The 22,330-nt window shown below is 47.0% G+C and overlaps 1 protein-coding gene across 1 annotated transcript in view; it reads left to right on the forward strand.

Moving 5' to 3' along the window:
- The window catches only part of DIS3L2 (DIS3 like 3'-5' exoribonuclease 2), a 349,227-nt gene that overhangs the window by 270,381 nt on the left and 56,516 nt on the right, over positions 1-22,330 (forward strand). Inside the window, exon 14 of the mRNA XM_021690362.2 lies at positions 5,546-5,779. Within this exon, the coding sequence (XP_021546037.2) occupies positions 5,546-5,779 (234 nt within the window). The remainder of the gene's footprint in view (positions 1-5,545; positions 5,780-22,330) is intronic.

Below are 22,330 nucleotides of genomic sequence, written 5' to 3' on the forward strand. Positions count from 1 at the left end.
AGCCTCTCCACACAGTAGGAAAAGACCTGGCTTCCATCTCTTATTTACTCTTTAATCCTACCTTGGCCTTCTTCATTCATTAAGAAGTGACCTGGGCTTCACCCAGTCACAGTGGGCCTAGCAGAGGAGACCCCTGCTTGCCCCTCAGCTAGTTACCACCCACCCTGCTGCCTGTGCCCATGCAGTCACTCTAGCACCTTCTATGGGACAGGCCGCTGTCTGCCCCTCCCAGCTGTCTTGGAGCCCCTCCTCTTTCTGCCCAGTTCCTCTTCAGAAGTGTCCTTGGCACCGTTGACTTCTCTCGCCTCGTGCGTGCTGTGCTCGCACCCTATGACTGCCTGGTGTTCACAGGTGCGAGAAGCAGAAGTCTGTCCAACCCCCACCATGGCCACCCCGGACAGCCTGCTTTTGTTCCGGTCAGGAAAATGTTTCTTCCTGACAAGTTTTTTGAACCAGATATTTTACATGCAGAAGCCCAGAGCTGCTACAGGAGTGATTTTGCATCGAATCCCTTAAAATTACAAATTAACCTCATTCGCAGTTTTTTGAATCAGAGATTTCTTTCTTACAAGGGAGGCACTGACCTTTTTTTCAAAATAAATTTTAAAATACAGTTGGGTGGAAATGGACAATTTCCAAAGGATATGTTTCCTCACAATTTTGTATCTGTAAGTTAGAGAAAGTTGATATGTATTTGAGGCATACTTTGTTTCCTTTACCTCACTGTCTGTCTCAGCTGAAATACAGTATATTCAGCTGAGGTATAACACACATGACACTGAATTTTGAATCTTATGTATTTAGACATGGATCCAGTCTTGGCTGCCACTTAGGAGCTTGTGTGACCTTTCACAGACCGCCAGCCTATTTTCTCAACTGTAAAATGGGCTGATCGGTGCACTCCCGCCAGATGTGTGGAAGGAGGGCTCGAGGTATGCACTGTTCGCTCCTTTCTAACCAGGTTGCTTTCAGCCGTATGCCTTCAGTGGGTGTTGGCACAGCATTTCATCCAGTGTTTAAACAGTCATGTCCTAGAGCGTATGCGGGAAACTTGCCGCCTGCAGAAAGGGAGTGACCCAAATCCCGTGATTAAGCAAAGGAAAGAAGGACATGATCTTCTTTCTGAAGGGTTTTGTTTATGAAGCTCCTCGTGGCTTTTTTACTTTTTCCATGAAAAACTCTTTGTCCTTTTGTCTTCTGCCACCGGCCCTGGTTATGGACAGGGTGTTGATGTGAAGACAGTTTCCAAATTGGAGATTAATGAGGTGTTCCATCCAGAGAGAAACCTTCCTCCCGTACCATAAGGCACGCTGCCCCTGGGAACCCCACCCCCACCCCCATTTGGGTCTTTGCTTTCCTGCTGCCCTGTCTGCAGTCATGGGCAGCCTTGCTTCCCTGCTGCCTCGCCACGTTTTCCTGGCCTAGGATTTTTTCTTCTTAATTTTATTTATTTATTGAGAGAGAGCATGCGTGTGCTCAGGGGAGGGGGAGGGAGAGGGAGAGAATCTCAAACAGACTTGGTGCTGAGCATGGAGCCCGACTCAGGGTTCAGTCTCCATCCTGAGATCATGATCTGAGCTGAAGCCAAGAGTTGGACACTCAACTGACTGTGCCACCCAGGCGCCCCCAGCCTAAGAATTTTTTAAATCTATCAGGGATGATTCCCACAATCACTGGATTGTGTTAAAGCAGGATGGGTTCTGCTGCCTGAGGCCATAGTCACTGGGCCAGAAAGTTCTTGATGGCTCTTCAGAGCTTCCACTTCAGTCCTTTGTATATTCAGAAAGAAGGTTGGTGCAGATTTTCTAGGATGCAGGCATGAAGGGGAGGGGATGCTCAAGTAAGGTGAGAGCACTCTAGGAAACTTCTCATCCATACCATGATCTGACTTGGTGTTGTTCATGTGTGCTGGTAAGAAGGCTGCCCATCATCGACTGTTAGGGAAACAAGCTAGAGGAGTAGAGGTGCCCATTAGGGAAAAATTAGCTCAAACTAACTGAGATAGATAGTGCAGCCAATGTGTGTTGTTCTCAAGCTTTGATAAGGAGTGGTAGACTTCTGATTTTGCCAAGTTACAGGTAATAAATTTTAAGAACTCCTGAGGATGAAAAATGGCCTCTGGTCAGCACTCAGCACTATAATCAGAGGGAGAAACAAAGCTCTGTTTAGATCGAGGACATATGGGCTTGGGGTTGGCAGAGTGTCTAGGAACCTTGTGGAACTTACTGCAATATTTGGTGCATAAATATCTCAAAGGAGAGGACCTGGGGCTTTCATTAGGTTTTTAAAGCAGTTCTTGACCCACTAGTTTACGTGAAAATAGATGCCCAGTCAGGGTGGTGGGAGTCTGCCTGACCTATGTGTGGCGGTTACCTGTATAAGCATGCTGTGGTTTCTGGGTCCTCCAGGAAAAATGGGACACAGACCCCAGGAGGCCAGATATCCTATGCCTTGGATACCTGAGGGAATCTGTGGAACTGCTTGTAAGGTGTGTGGAATCGAATGGAAAGGGAAGTTTCCCCAAGCATGCTAAAGACAGACGGACAAACAAAATGTGGACACATAGAAGGAGGAGGGTTGACTGGGTTTGGAGTGAAACGGAGAAAAGGAAATAAGCTAAATCTCCAGGGGAAATCTTCGTGACCACAAGAATGAATAAGTCGTGGCCCTGTCATTCTAGAGGAGCTTGGAGCAACTCCATTAGTGGGGAGTTTTCAGGAAATGTGGATGTAATAGAAGGACAAGCATGGGCTGACCTTGAAAGGGGCTCTTCTGGAGACCTGCACGCACTACTTCCCCACCGGGACTGTTGGACGATACCTCAAACTGGCTGTCTAATTTCTCTTGCATTCAGCACACACACAGACACCTCCTGAGAGCCAAGTTCAGGACCTACTTGCTGCAGCAGAAGAGTCATGAGCACAGTATTTGAATCACTTATATTTTTGGGTAGGAGTGGTTCTTGGAATAATCCAGAAAGTGTAGTTTAAGGGTTGGGTTTTGTTTTTGTTTTTTTTTAAAGAAAATTAAAGTCTGATATTACAGATCCAAGACTCTATAATGAGGCTCTTTGCACTGAATCAAGGGAAAACGAGGGTAGTTTCAACCATTCTCTTCCTGTGCTTCTTGGCTGCCATTTTAAGAGTATTCATTGTTCCTTCAGGGGCAGGTTAGGGTATCAGGGGGGTCTCTCTTGCCTTCCAGGGTAGTAACCAGCCGTGTGCTATAGAGGGGGGGTCTCTCTAGCCTTCCAGGGTAGTAACCAGCCGTGTGCTATAGAGGTTGTGTGGCATGGACGGCTCGTCTGGGCTGGGCGCTCTCCTTTCCCCCTGGAAACACCCATGGATCCTTCAGATGACTTTTTTTCAGGAAGCATATTTCGGAGGTTGTGAACAGAATGGTTTGACCTGTGAAAAGGAAGGCAGAGGGGATGTTTGCAAGCCCAGGCGGAGAGGTTCCGCAACTGATTAGACCTCTCTCCCTCCTCCCGAGCCCCCTCTGCCTCTCAGTACATCTGGCTTTTCCTTGCTCATGAATCCATTCCCCACAATATTTATCTCAGAGCTTTTCCACTTCTTCATGCCTTTGAGCCCCACCTAGCCCCCCTCATCCTTTGCCTTCTGCCCCATAGAATGGGGCTAGCTGATGTGAGTGCTCTCACCTCCCCACTTCTTGCCCCCAAACTTGCCTCCCTCGCCTCCCCTTTCCTTCTTGCCTCCTCTCCAGGCCACTCTTCCTGTCTCATGGATGGGTGCCTCCCCTTGGCCCAGGATCCGTTCCTTTTGTGCTGGCTTCTTCCCCTCACCCCACAAACCCAGCATAATCCTCTGTCCTGCCAGCCCCCCCCGGAAGTGGTCATCCACGCTCATTGCCTTGCCTCCACCAACCATGCACCTGTCCTTAACCCAGGACTTCCCAGACTTCTTCACATCGTGACGCACGGAGGAGATGTTGCTGTTTGCCTGGCACGAGGGCAGGCGGATCTGGCTGCCCCGAGGGTGGACGGGCCCGCTGTGGCAGCCTTTCCCAAATCTCTGCCATTTGACTCTGCCGCCCCACCCCACCCCATGCTTTTCCCCCTAAAAAGCCTTCCCAAAGATCACCAATAAGCAAATGCTACATGCAAAGATTTTTCTTTGTTCTTATCTTCTTTGGCATCCAAGTGGCATGTGACTCTCCCCAGTGGCCAAGAGCTCAGACTCAGGTGGCTCTGCTGCGGCTCAGTTCCTGGCTGTGCCTTTCCCCAGCCTGTGACCTCAGACACGTCACTTACTGTGTCCGTGCCTCAGTTCCCGCCTTTGCAGGATGAGGATAATAAAACCTACCTCATAGGGTCGCTGCCTGAAATGGCCGCTCTGTGGGAAGCGTCTTGTCTCCTCGTAAGTGCTCTGGATTTGTCTGTTGTGGCTTTTGAGTACTCCTTTCTTAAAGCCCCTCTCCCCTATTGTTGGACACTCCTGATCTTTCTCCTATCCCTTTGAGCTCTCTTGTTTTTTGTTTTCACTCTCCAGATTCTCTTTTTGCCCCCTAAAATGGAGGAGGTGGTAGAGAATGCCGCCTTGACTCTCCCTTGCCCTTTCTTTCTTTCTCAGACCTTCCTGCCGAGGCTGCCAGCTTCCCACCTGCAGATTAGTCATCGCCCCAACCCCACACCCCAGCTGCCTGCTACATAGCCCACCATCTGGATCTCCTCCCTGCACCTCAGACTCAGGAGTCCCCAAAATATTTTAACATTTGTTTTGTTTTTGTTTTAAAAGCAATAATTTCTCCTTATAGAAAATACAAGCAAATTTAAAGGATAAAATACAAATCAGCAGTAATCCCACCACAGCGAGCACCACTACTACACTTGGGTGGATCTTTCGAGCCCAGTGGGCCTCAGCCTAGGCCGAGGATCCCCCCTGCGGATGTTTGGCGATGTCTGGTGAGTCCAGGAATATCACCAAACATTTTACAAGGCACAGGCTCACCCCCACAACAAAAAGTTAGTCCACTCAATAGTGCTGAGGTTGAGAAACCCTGTTCTCGACCTTTGTCTTTACATAAATGGCCCAAATAGAACAAGTTGGAATTCCTTTTCTCTTTCTGCCTCCATCCTGCTTCTCTCACCTGTGTTCTGTCAGTGACTCCACTTTCTCCCTCACCCCACATCTCATCCATTACCAAGTCCACAGAGTCCCCATGTGTCACATCTTTGGCTTCTACCCTCTGCCCCTTCTCTTTCTTCCAGTTTGCTATTGATGACCAACCACTCACTCAAAATAATGAAAAGGCGCTCCAGCAGGCCCTTCACCTTGAGTCTCCCTCCTGCTGGCCCTTGCTTATGCCACCACGGCCTGTTAAATCCATCCCTCAGAGTCTGAGCTCCCTGAGGGTAGCGCTTCCACATCTGATGGTCGTCATGCCTAGCTGGAACCTAACACCATTCTGAGCACAGAGTCAGTGCTTGGCAAATCTCTGTAGAATGTGTATGGATGAATGGTTGCATGAAAGAAAAGCCTGGGAAAAGTTCTCCTCATGATTCCTTCACAATCTGTCTTTGCAGATCCTTAGTGAATGGTTTGGTCGGACCATCATTCGCTCCTGTACCAAACTGAGCTACGAGCATGCACAGAGCATGATTGAAAGCCCGACCGAGAAAATCCCTGAGAAGGAGCTGCCGCCCATCTCCCCGGAGCACACCAGTGAGGAGATACACCAGGCTGTCTTGAATCTCCATGGAATCGCAAAGGAGTTGCGAAAACAACGGTTTGTGGACGGCGCACTGCGTCTGGATCAAGTCAGTCACTTCTTTTTTTTGTGCAACCAACAGATTTGACTTATGCTTGAACCTAGTATGCATGAGATTCAACATGGCAGTCTTGGGATCTTCCCTTCTTCTTTCCCCAGTCACAGCACTAAAACCGCATTCTCTGAGGTGGGCAAGGACTAAGTCTCACCCACCCTCCGAACTTCACAGGCACACGACACCCACTGACATGAGCCAAGGCAAAAGGGTGGTGTCCGTGTGTGTGGCCCTGTGACCAGAACTCCCAGCTGGTCTTTGCTAGCCAGGCTGTAACCCAATATTTGAGCCTTCCCTCAGTTTCTCCCTCACATCCCTCTGAATGGAGGTGGGAACAGGAACATGGAAGTTTACAGGGTAGTTGACCAGTATCTGATCATGAGGCTTTAAAAAAAACGTACTTCTTTTTATCCCTTATTTTCCAAAGAGAGTCATATGTTTATAAATTCTGGATTCATATTTAAAGAGGCGGAGAACTGAAGAGACTGGAGAACGTTGACGGTTGAGGAACATGGTGGCCTGGAATGGTACTGATTGCTCTTGAGTATCACAGCCATGCCCTATGGGACTTAGGAAGCTGTCGCTCAAACTTGATCACATTTTCGTTTCCATGTGTGGCAACTCCTACGACTTAGGAATCCTTTTCCTCTTTAGTTGTCAGTACGTTAGGGAGCAGGGCCTGTGTTCTGGATTGTGCAGGGTTTTTTCTTATTTATATTTCTTACTCAAACCCCCGAGAACCTGCTCTCCCTGCCTGGTCACTCTATGCTGGGGGATGTCTCTAGGCATTTGAAAAATGAGTTGAGCAGCAGGATTGGCTGATGGAGACCACCAGCAAGGGGGCAACCTCACAGAGATGCCTTTGTCTGAGGCTTCCAGCGTGGAGGGCTCTCAAAAGCTTTGTTTTAAAACTTTCTAACTGAAGATTTCATTTTATCCTAGCTTTTGTGATAAACTTCTCAGCAGGCATTGCAAATAGTTGCGGCCTTGGGCCTAGGAATAAGTTAGCAGCAACTGGGGCAAGTGGACACGCTGTTCTGCCTGGGCTTGAGGGAGTCAGGGCATCTTCTGGAGCTCTCATGCTCCTCCTTCCCTGGCCTGGGCTCAGGCAGCCTGTCTGCTTACGAATGCTGATGGGCAGGCAGGAGGTAGAGTGGCCGCTGACGAAGACAGCCGAGCCAGTAGAAGAGGGCCCAAAAGTACAGGAGATGACAGAGTATCTCCTTGCCTTCCTTCAGTGAAATGCTTTGTGGGGGCACGAACACACCCCAGGTCATACTCACCAGGGGCTACCTGGCTGTCAAATCCAAGGACGCTTTTCAGTTCTTGCTTCCTGGACTTTGTTCTGCATCTGGCCCTTTGAAGCTCATCTCCTGGTTCTCTGCTTCTCTTCAGACATCTCCAGTAATGTCCTGCTGGTCCCTTTGCAGAAGCCTCTTCCTCTGCTGTCCCCTAGAGGGTTCTCGTTCCTTGGAGTCTCCCCCACCCTCTTTTTTGTCTCTATCCACACTCCCTGAATGAACTCCTCTACTATTACGATTGTCACTACTAACTGGATGCTGATGATGCCAAAATCTGTCTCTCCAGCCCTGCCCTCCTTCCCAAGCTCTTGACAAGCCTCTCCCCCTGCCTTCTTGAACTCTTCACCCGGATGCCTCATGGGTGGTCACGCCAGCTGGTGCTCGTCCTTCCTTGTGCACGACGCAATGATCGGTGCCCACGGCATGCTGTGCAGCCTGCCTCACGTTCCCTCCTGCCTCTGCTCCCACCAGGGCAACTGTGTGCATCAAATATCCATGCAATTTACCTGAATCAAATAAGATATACTGATCAAATAAGAGCATAAAAAAGAAAGTTGTTTCTGTGAAAACTGAAATTGTTTGAAAAGATTCAGTAAGGATGAATCTGTAAAAATTCTGCTGTTTGCTTGTGCAACTATAAAAAAATAGGGGGAAAATCATAAAATTCATGAAGAATTCTGTACTCAGATGGCTTTACAGATGTCTACGTTCTCCGTCTTTTAAAGAAACAAAAACTGTAGGGGCACCTGAGTGGCTCGGGCGGTTAAGGGTCCGACTCTTGATTTTGGCTCAGGTCATGATCTCAGGGTTGTGAAATGGAGCCCCTTCTGCTGTTCATTCTCACTCACGCTCTCACTCTCTCTCTCAAAAAAAAAAAGAAACAAAAATTATAAATTACAGACACTGAATTATGAACATAATTTATCAGAAAAAATGTAGGAATCCAATTATCCTCTTTTAAAAAGCTTTATATTTTTAAAAATGAATGAATGTACATTTATATAAATTAAGCTAAATGATTAGTTATAAATATATCTTTTATGTATGATTCCCCTCTTTATTTTTTTAAAGATTTTATTTATTTATTTAGAGAGTGCATGCACAAGTATAAGCCAGGGGGAGGGGCAGAGGGAGAGAGAGAATCTCAAGCAGACTCCCCACTGAGCAGGGTGCCCAATATGGGACTCTATCCCAGAACCCTGAGATCATGACCTGAGCCGAAACTGAGAATCAGACACTTAACTGACTGAGCCACCCAGGCGCCCTGATTCTCCCCTTTAGTCAGCTCCTACAATAACTTACTAACCACTCCTTCAGGCACATCAAATTAGAGGGCTTCTGTTATAACATCTTAGAGATCTTACCCTATCAGATTGTTAGAATGTTTGATTGGATTAAGTGTAAGAAATGCTCTATAACTATAAAACTGTAAAAGATCACTATTAGGTGATCTCAACTCACAGTAGGAGGGGTATGGTAGTCAAGGTAGAAGAATGATCACAGATTATTGATTGATACTGGTCTGTTGGCTTATCTTAGAATCAATTTAATTGCTGAAAACAACCTTAGATATCTATATCTCATTGGCTCTCACAATTTATACATTGGCAAGCTGATGCCCCCCCCAAAGGTTAAGTGAGTTGCTTATATGCAAGAAATCCAGATAGCTGACTCTTTGTTCCATTTTTCTCCACTTAACACCATGCTGACTTAAGAGAGAAAAGTTTTCCTTCAAAGTGGGCCGGGAGGAGGGGGAAGCCCTCAAAAGTCCTAATTAGGTTCCAGTTAATTAAGGTTTGAAAATAATGGATGTACATCCTTGGAGTTGATTCCTTGGTTCCCCAGAAAACAAGTTGTGTGGACCACAGCTTTAGAAGGAGGAGCACATCAGTCTCCCGCAGCAAGGGACACTGGCGAGATCCTTTATAAATCAGCTCAATGGCCCCATTCAGGAGCTACCGTGTTTGTTCCCCTGGGCCTGCTGCCTGCATTTGCCCTCGCAAAAATCCATTTTTCCTTGGTGCTTTTGGCATAGCCTGCTGTTTGGAGTTTCTCTCTGAGGCTTTGTTTGCCTCATTTCACCATGTCCACATTTTTGGTGGCGGTCCTTAAAAAATATGCCCTTTCACACTCGCCTCAATTAGAGAGGCTCTGTGAGAGAGGACACCATCTGTGTCACACAGTAGGCCCTTGGATGCACAATAAATCTGCTAATCCAGAAGTTTTCCCTTTCCAAGAAATCAGTTTACCGTAAGGACCTTCAGAATGAGGGAGGTGGGGGATACTAGGGTAGTGCCTGTTGTTGAGTCAGGGTCGGACCAGTTTGGAGGTTGTAACAACCACAGAAATACAGAGCTACTTGACCACCGGGTGATTGCAGTCAACAGCTTAGGCCAGAGCTGCCTCAGCCCCATCAGAGAGGGTGCACCCTCAGCCCTCGGGGCCGCCTGGGCTAGCTCCAGTCCCCAGGGGACCACCTGCTAAAGTCTTGTCTGCTCACCCTCGTGTGCTATCAAATATGAGCAAGTTGTGTATGTAGTGTGGTGTGGGACCGATTCGGAAGCACTGCCTTAGAGGTCAGATCGCCGGCTTCACGTCACATGTCTCTTTTACCTAGAGCTCGAACCTCGTTCTCCAGAGGTCCTAGCTCAGTGAAATGACACTCCTTTGTTTCACTGCCCAAAAAGCAAATCGCAGATGCCCACTGCATTCTTTGAGCTTTTTGGCTGGATGAGTTGAATAGTATCCCTTCCTGGTGGTTTCTTCCCATCTTCACGTTTCCTGCTGCCATGTTAATTCTAGACTCTCCACAGAGTCTAGTCTCATTTTCTTTATTATCATGTATGTCACTCCTGTTTCTTGAAAGGAGATGCCCCTAAAGGGGGCCCAGATGTTTTTGTGTTGGTAGTAAAAGGAACCATAATGGTTTGTAATCACATGCAAATCTTGAGTTTGGGGGAAGGGAAACTGTGAGAAGCCCCCCCTCTTCACTCCATTTCGGTTCTTGCTCTGTGACTCAGGCCTGTCAGTAGGCCTTGAGAGTGGCAAGCTCCCTGGCACTTCTGTTTATGCCCGACACAAAGCCTGCCTCCAGGCAGCCTCCTCTCTAGAGAGGGAGATAATACTACCTGTGGTCTGACAAGGCCTCAGGCCCCTTTGAGAGTTCTGTGCCTTAGCGGTTGCCTTAAAGAAAGGATAGCAAGGGAGGGTAGCCGCATAGTAAATAGAACCCTCAAACAAAAACATCTCAGGGAACATTGATTATCTTCAGGAAGCTACACCTACAGCTTTCGGGGGCTTTCTCTCCCGCCCGACGTTCCTCAGTCAGGAGATAGCACTTAGAGAGAGCCCCCACTCTGTGTGCAGACTTCTGTGAGAAACCTGCATGATGGCCTGCAAGAAACTGGGCCCCTTCTGGGGTCCCCCAGCAGGTGGTCAGGGACGTGAATGGCTCCTACTGAGCCTTTGACTTTCTGAATTTAGAGAAAGTTGTAGTGAAGAAGAGTTTTTATTTCTATCTTAGGCAATTCCTCCAAACTAAAGGAGCCTTTACCAAATTCTCAGCTACATCTTCTATCACGCCCTCCTGGCACAATTTTGAAGCCCAAACATCGGGCAGTTTCTTGGAGTGGACTTGATTGTAAAGATTAACTTGTTAGCGAAATAATTTTTAGATACCTTGGGACCCGAGCTGCTGTGGAGTGCTATTCTGCATGTCCTTGGGTCATGCAGCCCTGAGGTCAGAGGTCGGCAGACTTGCTATAAAGGGCCAGATAGTAAGTATGTGGGGCTTTGTGGGCCATATAGCCTCTGTCTCAACCGCCCCCCAACTCTGCTGTTGCAATATGAGAGTAGCCACAGACGAACCAGTGAGCAGGCTGTGTGCCAACGAAACTTTAAGGACACTGGAATTTGAATTTGACGTCATTCTCATTTCACAAAATAGTATTCTTCCTTTGATGATTTTTCGATCATTTAAAAATGTAAAAACCATTTTTAGCTGTACAAGAGCAAGTAGAAGGGGGCGCCTGGGTGGCTCAGTTGTTAAGCGTCTGCCTTCGGCTCAGGTCATGATCCCAGGGTCCTGGGATCGAGCTCCGCATCAGGCTCCCTGCTCCATGGGAAGCCTGCTTCTCCCTCTCCCACTCCCCCTGCTTGTGTTCCCTCTCTGGCTGTGTCTCTCTCTGTCAAATAAATAAATAAAATCTTAAAAAAAAAAAAAAAAAGCAAGTACAAGGCCGGATCTGGCCTGGGGTCCGTACTTTGCTGACCCCCGCTCACCTGAAATTCAGCCCTGTGACCCAGGCCGCTCTTCGCAGCTCATCATCACTGCTCTGGGGAATCGGGCGAGGTAATGGAGAACGGTGGTGCTGAGTTAGCTCTGGGGGTGGTTTCATGCAATTAAGTAAATTATTCCTTTGATTAGTACCATGCTTAGCAGGTCCAACTGGAGGCCAGAAGTAGGGGAATGAATCAGTCTAGCACCAGTTCCCTTACCCTAGTTACAGTCAGGTAGCTTTAATTAGCCAGAAGCAAAAAGAGCAGTAGCTCTCATTTCCCACCTCTGTGAGCTTGCAGCCTCTTCACAGTTGGGTCTCATCCCCAGCCCACCTACAGAGATGCTGGCTCCGCCATCTCTCCATCTCGTAGGGTGGGCCTGCTCATGGCCGAAGCCAGCTCTCAGGAGGCCGTGTGGCGTTTCTCTCCCCACCCCACCCCTGTTGCTGTACATAGCAATATGTTTTGTTGACTCATATGTTTAATGTTTCTGTTCCTCCCCTCCAATACAGTTGTTTGAAAGAAATGAACATTCTGGCTCTCTACTGTTGAATTTTTGTACAGTGTGATATATGGTGCAAAGTGGAAAGAACGGGCTATTCATCCTATCTGACTCTTCCTTGGTCTTATAATTTACATCACCACTGAAGCACAAGAGTAAGCCTCTGGTCAGATGGTCAGACATATTTGTAGAATTGGTCTCTATTGTCTTAGTCATAGAGTCCTTCATTCGGCATGTCTTCCGAAAGCATCTATTGGGCACCTTGTGTGTGCGCTAGGTGCTGGAGATGAGGAAAACGAGCTCTAGTGGGGAAGACTCCAGAAGGAGCAGCCATGTGGCACTAGATAGGCAGGAGGGTGAGAGACACTTCCTTGTGCCCCAGTTCTTAGGTAGGCCCCTTTGATGCCCTCTTTTCCTTAAAAAGGAAGCTTTATATCAGATTAGAAAAGCATAAGTAAATGCCTTTGTCTATGAAAAGGTATTTAAGCATGTTCTAATGTTCTAAAATTTAGAAAATACCGCAGTGTAAAGCAGAAATCAAAACCACCTGTAACTCCATCATCCAGAAATAGCCACTGCTAATATTTGGGTATATTATAGTTCCTTATGAATATCCTCCTTAACACTTCATGGCAGGAGGAAGGCGTGGTTAGCATAACATACATACAATTTTCATATTCAGCTTTTTAATATTATAGAATCAGTTTTTTCTCATGTCATTCAAAATTCTTCTAAACTATTATAATGCCTCTGTAATATTTCCTCATGTTAATATGCTCTGGAATATTTAACCATGACCCAATTGTGGATATTTAGATTATGATTTTTTAATACTATAAATAATAATGCCATAGCCACCTTGTGTTCCTAAGTCTTTACTCTAATTCTTTTTTTTTTTTTTAAAGATTTTTACTTATTTATTTGACAGAGAGAGAGATAGCGAGAGCAGGAACACAAGCAGGGGGAGTGGGAGAGGGAGAAGCAGGTTTCCTGCCGAGCAGGGAGCCTGATGTGGGACTCGATCCCAGGACCCTGGGATCATGACCTGAGCCGAAGGCAGATGCTTAACGACTGAGCCACCCAGGCGCCCAAGTCTTTACTCTAATTCTGATGATTTCCTTAGGATGGTCCTAGAACTATGCCGATAGGGTCAGAGATACAGACATATTTAAGAATCTTCAAACACGGCCACATTCCCTTGCACAAAGGTTGTGCGAACTTCCTCCTTCCAGTAGCCTATGAATAAGGGCACCAAGCATGGAAATACCTGTCATAAGTTCTGTGTCTATATGGGGTGCGTGTCTGTCTGTCCCTGCCTCTCTTTCCCTCTCTCTATCTCTCACAGTCATGTCTAAGTCTCCTGCAGTGTCCTGGTGGTTGTGGTCTTGGATTATTCCTTCATCTTTCCTATTTTATTTTATTTTCATGAGGTCTTGCCTACAAAGAGCAGTGTCACACCAACGGACTCTTCCTATTAGCATTAGCCATTATAAAAAAATACTCCTAAGAGCCTAAAATTAAGCCTTTTTTTTTTTTTGAGAGAGAGAGAGCGAGGGAGTGGGAGGAGGTGTAGAGGAAGAGAGAGAATCTCAAGTAAGTACCATGCTCAGCGCAGTGCCCAACATGGGCCTCAATCTCAAGACCCTGAGATCATGACCTGAGCCGAAATCAAGAGTCGGACGCTTAACTGACTCAGCCACCCAGATGCCCCAAGAGTCCAAAAACTTAAAATGGCTGAGAGAGGTGGTTGAAAGCATCTTGCTAACCCCCTGCTGAAGCTGAGGCTGGAGAGCAACCTCCTGCACCAAAGCGAGGTCCTTCTTTCCTCTCATTAGAATCCATAAAGAAACCCATCCTTTTTGAAATAGTACTGAGAATTATTATTGCATTTTCAGACCCTCAGAGAACATTGGAAATTCAGTAGCCTTTTTGTGTGACTCTTACGTCCTGTTATAATAGCTTTGGGTTGGCCTGACGTGAATAATTATAAAGAAATCCAGTTGAATTAAGACTAAAGAGCACAGAGTGGCTCTACCATAAGAATCGCTAGGCTTCTCTTTAGGGTAATAGTAAACAGTCCAGAAAGGTTTTCCCTAGAAGTTCAGGGCTTCTCTTTCAGTGTTGACAGGTGCGCATTATTTCAGGCATGGAGAGAGTTCTAGAATTAGTGAGGTTGAAAGAATATCAGCCTGTAAATTTTTCCCAGTTGCCAGTTTCATACTAATTATATTAGCAAAGTTTTCATGTAAGTGTATCTAGCTCATTTCTAAATCGATCTTCAGCCAAGAAGCTATGCTCCTGTGAGCCAGTCAGCTGCCCGGCCATCTAGCAAGGCCTCTGTGGGGGAGAGGGGAGCAGCTGGGCAGAAGGGGGTGCAGCCTCAGGCTTCGGGGAGAACCTGGGAGCACAGGGAGCCCTGATCATTCCTCTGAGAGAAGGAGACGGATCGGATGGCATTCCTCATTTCATATGGAATCAGGGAAAACAGTCCATACTTATGCATCCCAAGGCATGAACAAGAGACAGGCCTCAAAACTTGACCTGGTTGTGTCTAAGTAACACTAATTATAGCCACTGTGGGAGCTGAGCACTATTTGTGACTTGTTAACATGAGCATAAAAACAAACATGTATCATTAAGTGTCAGAGTAACTGTGCCGAGCAGCTTGTTATTAAAACCCCAAACTCTTCATGTGCTCATCTTCCTTTAGGCATGTCATATAGTCATTTACTCATAATTTTCAAAAATTAGAAGGAATACAGGTAGTATTATTCTGGAAGTTGTTAAAAATACAGACTCAGACATGATCTCCGACCCTCACCGGACAGATATTTCTTAAGGTCGTGTTGTGTTACAAGTACCGCCCATAGTTCTTCTATAAAGGAACCTTAGGCAGTGGAAGATGAACTTTCTACCTTCAAGTTGCACAGTGAACTTGAGAAGATCTCTGCGTACTTACGGGAAACGCCAGTAAAATAAAAGCAAGGGCATAGTCCGTTGACTTGGGGCTGAAGGAATAGGTTATTAGGTGGGATGGGATTCGTAAAAGAGGGCTGGCTTGGGGAGGGAAGCCCCGACTCGCACGGTGGGGCCAGGGAAGGACACGACTGGTGAGCAGGAGCTGAAGGGCAGGGAATGCCCACCCTGTGGAGACAACGTGGCATATAGCCCATCACACCACTCTCTCCTCTTGAGTTCCGAACCCACTGAGACCCTCAAGTCAGCCTGAGAGCGAGATATTCTATTACTGATAAAGTTTGGATCAGAGAAGGCAGCTTGAGCAAGTTACGCATTTGGAACAACCCAGAAGTTAATGTTCTAAAAAGAAACTCTGGTTGGAGTGACTAGAGGGAGCAGAAGGTAGCCAGAGACAGACAGAAGTGTGCCCCCTCCCCAGCCGGGTACCCCAGAGGTGGTCCTAGTGTGACCTTCACCACTCAGTGCCCCCAGGGCCCTTAGGAGTTCTCCCGTGCAGTGGCCGCTGAGGAGGACCAAGGGCTGATGCTTCTGCTCTTGCTTGCAATGGCCAGTACAGATCCTCAGCAAAACTCTGAAGACTGCTCCTTATTTAACTTTACAGAGTGGACTTGGCTCCTACCCCACTTCTGGAAGCTTCTCACTTGTCTGCTACTGCTTTCTGCTTGCCTATACCCAGGCTCATTTCTTAAAGAAGGGAAAAGCACCCCCTCCCCCATAAACCTGTCTTAGTTTCCAAAAACCTGAAGATTGCACCTGCACTTCTGCTGCAGAGAGGTTTGCATCCCCCCTCCCTCCCACTTAGGGCTCCCCTAGCACTTCATTTATACCTGTCACCTGTCTTGATCACATTGTCACAATGCTTTGTCATTTCCCGTTTTCTTCCCTGTCTCCTTCTCTGAGACTGTGACTTCCTGAAGGGTAAGGACAGCGTCTTGTTCATCTCTGTATCTCTAAACCTCTGCACGGTGCTGGTTTCTAACCAGGCGTTTCAGGGTCTCTGAGCATCTCTGAGCATACTGGTCTTTTTTAAAAAGAGGAAGGTAGTTGTGATCTGGGCAAGCGACTGTAGCGCTCGAAGAGAGGGGTGCTTACGTAAGAGAATTAAATGCACATTATAAATCAGAGGTTTCCTCCCCTCTTTGAATAGAAGGGTTGGGTGTTTGATTCCTTGCCAAGGCATCCAGGGTTTAGAACAGGGTGTAATGAGGACTTTCTCAAGGTGGATTTGCCTGGACAGGTGTGCAGAGTCAGGAAGCTTCAGCCCCCCAGGGGGCTGGCAGTGCTTCTGAGGCGTCCCGAGCGCTTCTGTGTTCACCTCTGTGTCCTCAGACCAGGGAGCCTGTGTCCCTGAGGGGAGCCTGGCAGAAGAGGCCCTCCAGGGGAAGGCAGAGACCCCCAGTGTGCCACCCCGAGAACGGAGATGTTCAGGCTTGTCGGAGACCTGGCTCACCAGCGTGGAAAGGTGGGCAGGGCACCAGATTCCACCCCCCCACACCGGCCTTCCACAGAGATTCCCTCCGGGGCGAGCGGATGTCAGCTGCTGTCCCCCACCCACATGACAAAATGGAAGTGATCTGTATACTGCGATGGGATCCCCAGTCTCTGCTCCCTCCGTGAATTCTGATCGGAGCCTGGTTTTGCTTCTCGTGGAAATGATTTGCACAAGACAGCGGTTCTGTGTTAGTTGCTGCTGGGCTGTCTGAGGAGAGTAGATAACTCACATCGCAGTTGGAGTTGAGAGTGTGCCCAGATGACTCAGACTTAAGTCCCTAGCATTTCCAGGGGGCAAAGAAGGGAGGCCAAGGGCCCTCACGCTGACTAGATGATATATAAGAAACTTCTGTGAGTCGAGCAGGGCAGTGGCCAGCATCCCTTCCTCTCTGAGATGCAAGACTTTCAGGTTAGCGGCCTCAACAGACAGATGAGATTTGGCCCTTCCAGGGGCTCTGTCTTTTGGGTAATTGTACTCATGATTAGGAAGCGCTTGGCCTCTCCCCTTTCCATTCACAGGACACTCTGGACGTCCTCAGCCTGCCCCCATGTCATACCCCACGTCACTCGAATGTAAGCCAAACAGCTACATAAGAGATGTGGAATCCTTTGACGTTAGTAAAACCTGCATTGGGGAAAGGGAACCCTTGCAGCTGACCCTTAGATTTCACCATGACTGCTTCTCAGGGCTGGCCCAATTGATTTCGGTTTCCATGGTCCAGGGAGCCAGGGGGGCTCTGCTCCTGTTCACTATCTGCCCTAAAATTCTGCTGCCGGATTGAGTTCCCCCAAACACTGCTTTCACCTGTCACTCAAGGACCTGCAGTCTCCTGAAGCAAATTTCAGGGACCGGTAAGGTTTCTCTAGATACTCCAGGACAAGATATAGGATTGCTAGGTTTTAGTTTTGCCAAACAAGGACATTGTCTTAAAAAGCTAGTGACCATCTACTGCCGTCATGATTCTACAAATGAAAACATTTTAGCACCAAAATGAAGGAAAGACATATTTTACAGTATGAAGCAGTCTTTCCCACTGACTTGGTTCAGCTTTGTGGGAAACCTCTTTCTCATTTTGTGCATCTCAGACCAGCCTTAGAGAAGGACTGGATTGCTCCGTCAGATCCAAGCGCCTCCTGGCTTTGGAGGCCCTCTGTGATGTGGCCTGTGTTTGATGATCCCTGTGTTCCGCCAGCCCACCTACCTTCCTCATCCTTCCCTGCCTTCACAGAGCCTGGGCCTCCACCCACTCGCCCCTGTCCCACATGCCTCACTTCTTCCAGAAGCCTGCCTCATATGGGTCCAGATGCAGTCCTTCATGGGTTTTCATTCATTTCGTGTTATAATTTTATTTCTTCATTACCTTTGTCTCCCTCCTTGCCTGCATTCTTGCCTGTCAGCCTTGGAGAAGGCAGATGCCACACTGCTAGGAGCTCGCAGCGCCCTGAATGTCACCTGCGGTCAGTGGGGGCTCCAGCACCCGGTGTCCGTTTTACGTCAAGTCTCGAACTTGAAGAGACGGTCCCGCTATTCCTCAGGAATTCCCAAGAATCATTGTAACACTGTTTTGTAGCACTCCTTCCATTCCCATTTTAAATGGCATGTGGCAGATGTTTTTAAAGAATTTAAGAGCTTTAAAAGTATTTTGTAACTTGATCCCTTTTGACTTATCTTTTTAATTTCCCACACATTTTTTTTTAATATCTACCAGGTACAAGCACTGTGCCAGGTATTAGGGACAAAGAGAAGAGAACCTGGTCCCAGCTTTCCGTGTCCCAGCCCTCAGAGTAGCTTAATGTCTCATGGAGGAAATGGGGACACAAATAGAAGAGGGGGGTGCGAGAGAAAAGCCTGGATAATAGGCTGCATTGTGTTTGTGTGGAGATGGCTGCCTAGGTGTTTTATATGAGAACACTTAGCTGTGGTTTGAAGGGGCCACTTTAAAAGTCACTCAGAGACAAGGTCAATCTGTTTTTAAAAGTTTTCTCCTGTACAAAATAGAAATTAGCAATTTGCTATAAGAAAAATGCGGAAATGTTGAAAATAAATTAGAAATTCTTTAATTGCCCCTTGAATTGTGACCCCCTGGGGTAAAGGAAATCTGCCAGAGTAGAAAGAAATGAGCCCAGACCCCGAAGGGCAACACCCAGGGAGGGAATCCCAGCAGGTTTCTTATCTGCTTGTCAGCATTAAATTGGCAAGCTCCTAAATAAGAAAATTTGCTAATGAATAACAGTCCACTGGGTTTGAAGTACATTTGAACGGGGAGCCATTACTGAGCTCTGAGAATGCAGGCTTGGCCAGGGGGCAGTTTGAAACTGATTTGCTACAGTTTCCTTCTGTAAATAACGAGGGAGCCCTCCCCTTCCGTTCTCCTGCCCTCCACCCCAGCCAAGTACTGGGACCAAGCTCGAAGTCTCGCCTGCCTCCCTGGCTGGACTGCGGGGACACACTCCTGAGCTCAAGCAGAGCCAGAATTACTTTTTTCCCTAGTAAGGTATAATTTACATACAGTAAAATTCCCTTTCTTACTTTTCTTTTTCTTTTTTTTTTTTTTAGTTCTGTCACCCCAGAAAATTTCTACTTTCCCCCTTTGTACTCATGCTCTCTCCCCTACCCTCAGCCCCTGGTAGCTACTGATCTGTTTTCTCTCCCTATTGTTCTGCATTTTCCAGAATGTCATACAGATGGAATCATAGAGTTGGTAGCTTTTGAGTCTCGCTTCTTTCACTTAGCGTCATGCATGTGGGGTTTACCATGTGGTTATGTGTATCAGTGGTCATTCCCTTTTGTTGTAGAGTAGTGTTCCATGATATTGTAGGTGGCCCACAGTTTATCCATTTACCAGTTGAAGGATATCTGGGTTGTTTCCAGCTTGGGGCAATTGTAGAATAATGGTGCCATAAATAGCTGCAGGCTTTAGTGTGATGGTTAAGTTTTCATTTCACTGGGTAAATACCTAGAAGGGGGAATTGGTAAATCATATGGCAAGTGTCTAACTTTATTTTAAAACGACCAAACAAGAGGTGCCTGGGTGGCTCAGTCAGTTGAGCATCCAACTCTTGATTTCGGCTCAGGTCATGATCAGGCTCTGCGCTGGGCATGGAGCCTGCTTAATCTTTTCTCCCTCCCACTCCCTCTCCCCCTCCCCACCTCCCTCCCTCTCAGAAAAAAAAAAAAAAAAAAAAAACCCAAAACTACCAAACTTTTTTCTAGGCGGTGGTATACCACTCACCAACAATGTGTATGAGAGTTTGTTTCTTTACATGCTTACCAGCACTACGTATCGTCAAGTTTTTGTCAAATTGTTTTGTTTTGTTTTTTAGCCATGTTAATAGGTGTGTAGAAGTATTTCATTGGTGGTTTTAACTTGCATTTCCCTACTAATGACGTTAAACATGTTTTCATGTGCATATTTGCTGTCTGCCTGTCTTTTTTAATGAAGTGCCTGTTCATATCTTTTACCCATTTTTTAATTGAGTGGTTTAGTTTCCTATTGCTAAGTTTTGAGAGTTCTTCTTATATTCTGGATATAAACCCTCTATCAGGTATGTGATTTACAAATATTTTATCCAAGTCTTTGGCTTGTCTTTGCATTCTCTTATTTCTTCACTCTCTCTGTGAAGAGCAGAAGCTGTAAATGTTGATGAAGTCCAGTGTATCGAATTTTTCTGTCACAGATTTTGCTTTTGGTATCCTAAGAAATGTCTAACCCAAGGTCATGAAGGTTTTTCCCTGTTTTTTTTCTGGAAATTTTATAGTTTTAGGATTCACATTTCGGTTCTTTTTTCTTTTTAAAACACTTATTTCCTGGGCCCAGTTTTTTTGAACATAGTTCCAATAACTGAGACAGACATGTAACTGAGCACAGTTGGGATGGGGTCATACTGAGGGCCTTGCCAGGCACGGTGCCCACCAGGAACCATCTGGAAGGGAGGTGCGGGCATCAGAAGCTGCCTCAGGAGCGGCTTTTAAACAGATATGAGGCTTCTCTGGCTTAAGATTTGGCATAAAATTGAAGATTGTATCTTCTTAAAGGAGGGTGCAGATGATAAGAGAAAAACCTCTAAACTTTCTAGATAAATCCTTCTGACTGCTGCACAAAGTCGGGTTGGTAAATGGTGCCAAGCACAGGACTTTGTCGATTACATGCAAACACCCATGTCAGTGAGTCACATAATCATGCTTTAATCTCATAACCAAGAGGCTTTTAAAAATTATAGTCAACAAGGCAGCTTGCTCGTTATGACTGCCATTGGAATTGGGTTTTCCTTAGAACAGCTGGAGTGTAATTTGGTGGGAAGAAAGCCTGATATGGGTGAGAGGCCAAGGATTGCTTGCCTGGGAAGGATGTGCAGCTAACATTTGATAGAAATCTGTGAAATGACCAACCTCGGCCAAGCTAAGTAGAGTCCTGCCATCTTTCATCCATGGGAAAATACACTGCAGCAAAAGTATTCAGAAAACAACACTGATTATCAACTTTGTATCAGTCACCACAAGACAGGTAAGACATGGCCCTGTCTCTAAGAAACACATGGTTCAGAGCGTGCTTTGTACTGGGTTATAGAATCTGGGAGAAGATTCCTGTTCTAGTAAAAGAGAGCAGTTGAGAGTCGGTTGGGGATGGCTTCTTCAAGGATGTTCCAGGCAGAGCAGTGCAGGGGTTTGATATGTTCTGGGAGGTGCAGACCACTGGCATGGCTGGTCATAGGAAGAGCTCACGGTGGCAGTGGGAGATACTATTGGAGATATGACAAGGGCCAATCTTGGAGGACCTTTTTTCCTCTGCCCTGAAATATGAGTGCTTTCTTGAATTCATCATAGTATCGTTGAAGCATTTCACATATGGGAATGATGGGATGGGACTTCCTTTTTAGAAGGATCTCTCTGGCGGTTCTGTAGAGAATGAATTGGAAGGGGCCAAGGTGAACCTCTATCAAGCCAGTTAGATGGCTGCAGCAGGAATCCACATGAGACCCTCTGGGGCCCTAACCTGGGGTCACACAGCTGACGGAGGGCACAGATGAGGAGGATACTGAGGAGGGGGAATCAGACCCCAAAAAGGGAGAGGGTGCATCTAGATACCTCTGGGTTTCTGACTGAGCAGCCAGGCGGTTGGGATGCCACCCCGGAGAACCCCCACCACCCTGGGAGGAAGAGCGGGCATCAGTCGGGGACCCCCTGAGCTTGAGTGCTTTGGGCCATCCGGTTCAAGACGCCCACAGAGCAGGCAGCCAAGCAAGTCTGGTGTGCCTTTACTTCCCCTGTTCAAGGTAAGTAAGTGTTCGTGGAAGCAACAGAAACATGTGTGCCTTTCAAAGTACAGTAAGCGGGCCTGGAAACACAATATGACGTCTAGTGAGCGAGGCTGGGTGAGCACATACGGGCACTGAGGTGCAGCACACCGCCGAAAGCTTCTGTCCCCCCACCCAGAGCCTAGATGCCACACAAGGGCTTCCCCTCAGCATGGAGCAGGAAGAAAGCAGCCATCATTAGCTCTTGTCGTCCCTCCCTCCCTCCTTACCTCCTCTCTCCCCAGCTGAGCCCTTCTCATTTATTTAAAAAAAAAAAAAAAGTGAATTCACTCCCAGTCCCTTTGAAACCCAACATGTCAGTGATAGATGAGGCAGTATTCTTTAACTTCAAAGGAGAAAAAGTGAGTGAGTGAATGCAGGCCAGGGGAGTTGAAAAGTCCAAGGGAACAGGAGACACATGGGGTGACCCCGCCATCAGGAGGAGCGCCCTTGATCCCACCCCTGCTGGTGCCATGCAAAGGCACAGACAATGCCACTTTCAGTAAATCATGAAGGATCCTGAATACCCGTTTTTGTCCATTTTCAATGGGCCTTGGGCATATTGCTTAAGATATAGCCAGCCATTTGTGCTGGGTTCCCAGCTACTCAAAGGCTCAAAGTCAAGTGCTCTCTGGACTATATAATGGAGCCTTTGCATATGTGATTTTTGGGGGAGATTTTTTTTCAGACTTCCATAGC

The sequence above is a fragment of the Neomonachus schauinslandi genome, chromosome 3 (genome assembly GCF_002201575.2).
Source record: "Neomonachus schauinslandi chromosome 3, ASM220157v2, whole genome shotgun sequence".
In the NCBI taxonomy this organism is placed as follows: Eukaryota; Metazoa; Chordata; class Mammalia; order Carnivora; family Phocidae; genus Neomonachus; species Neomonachus schauinslandi.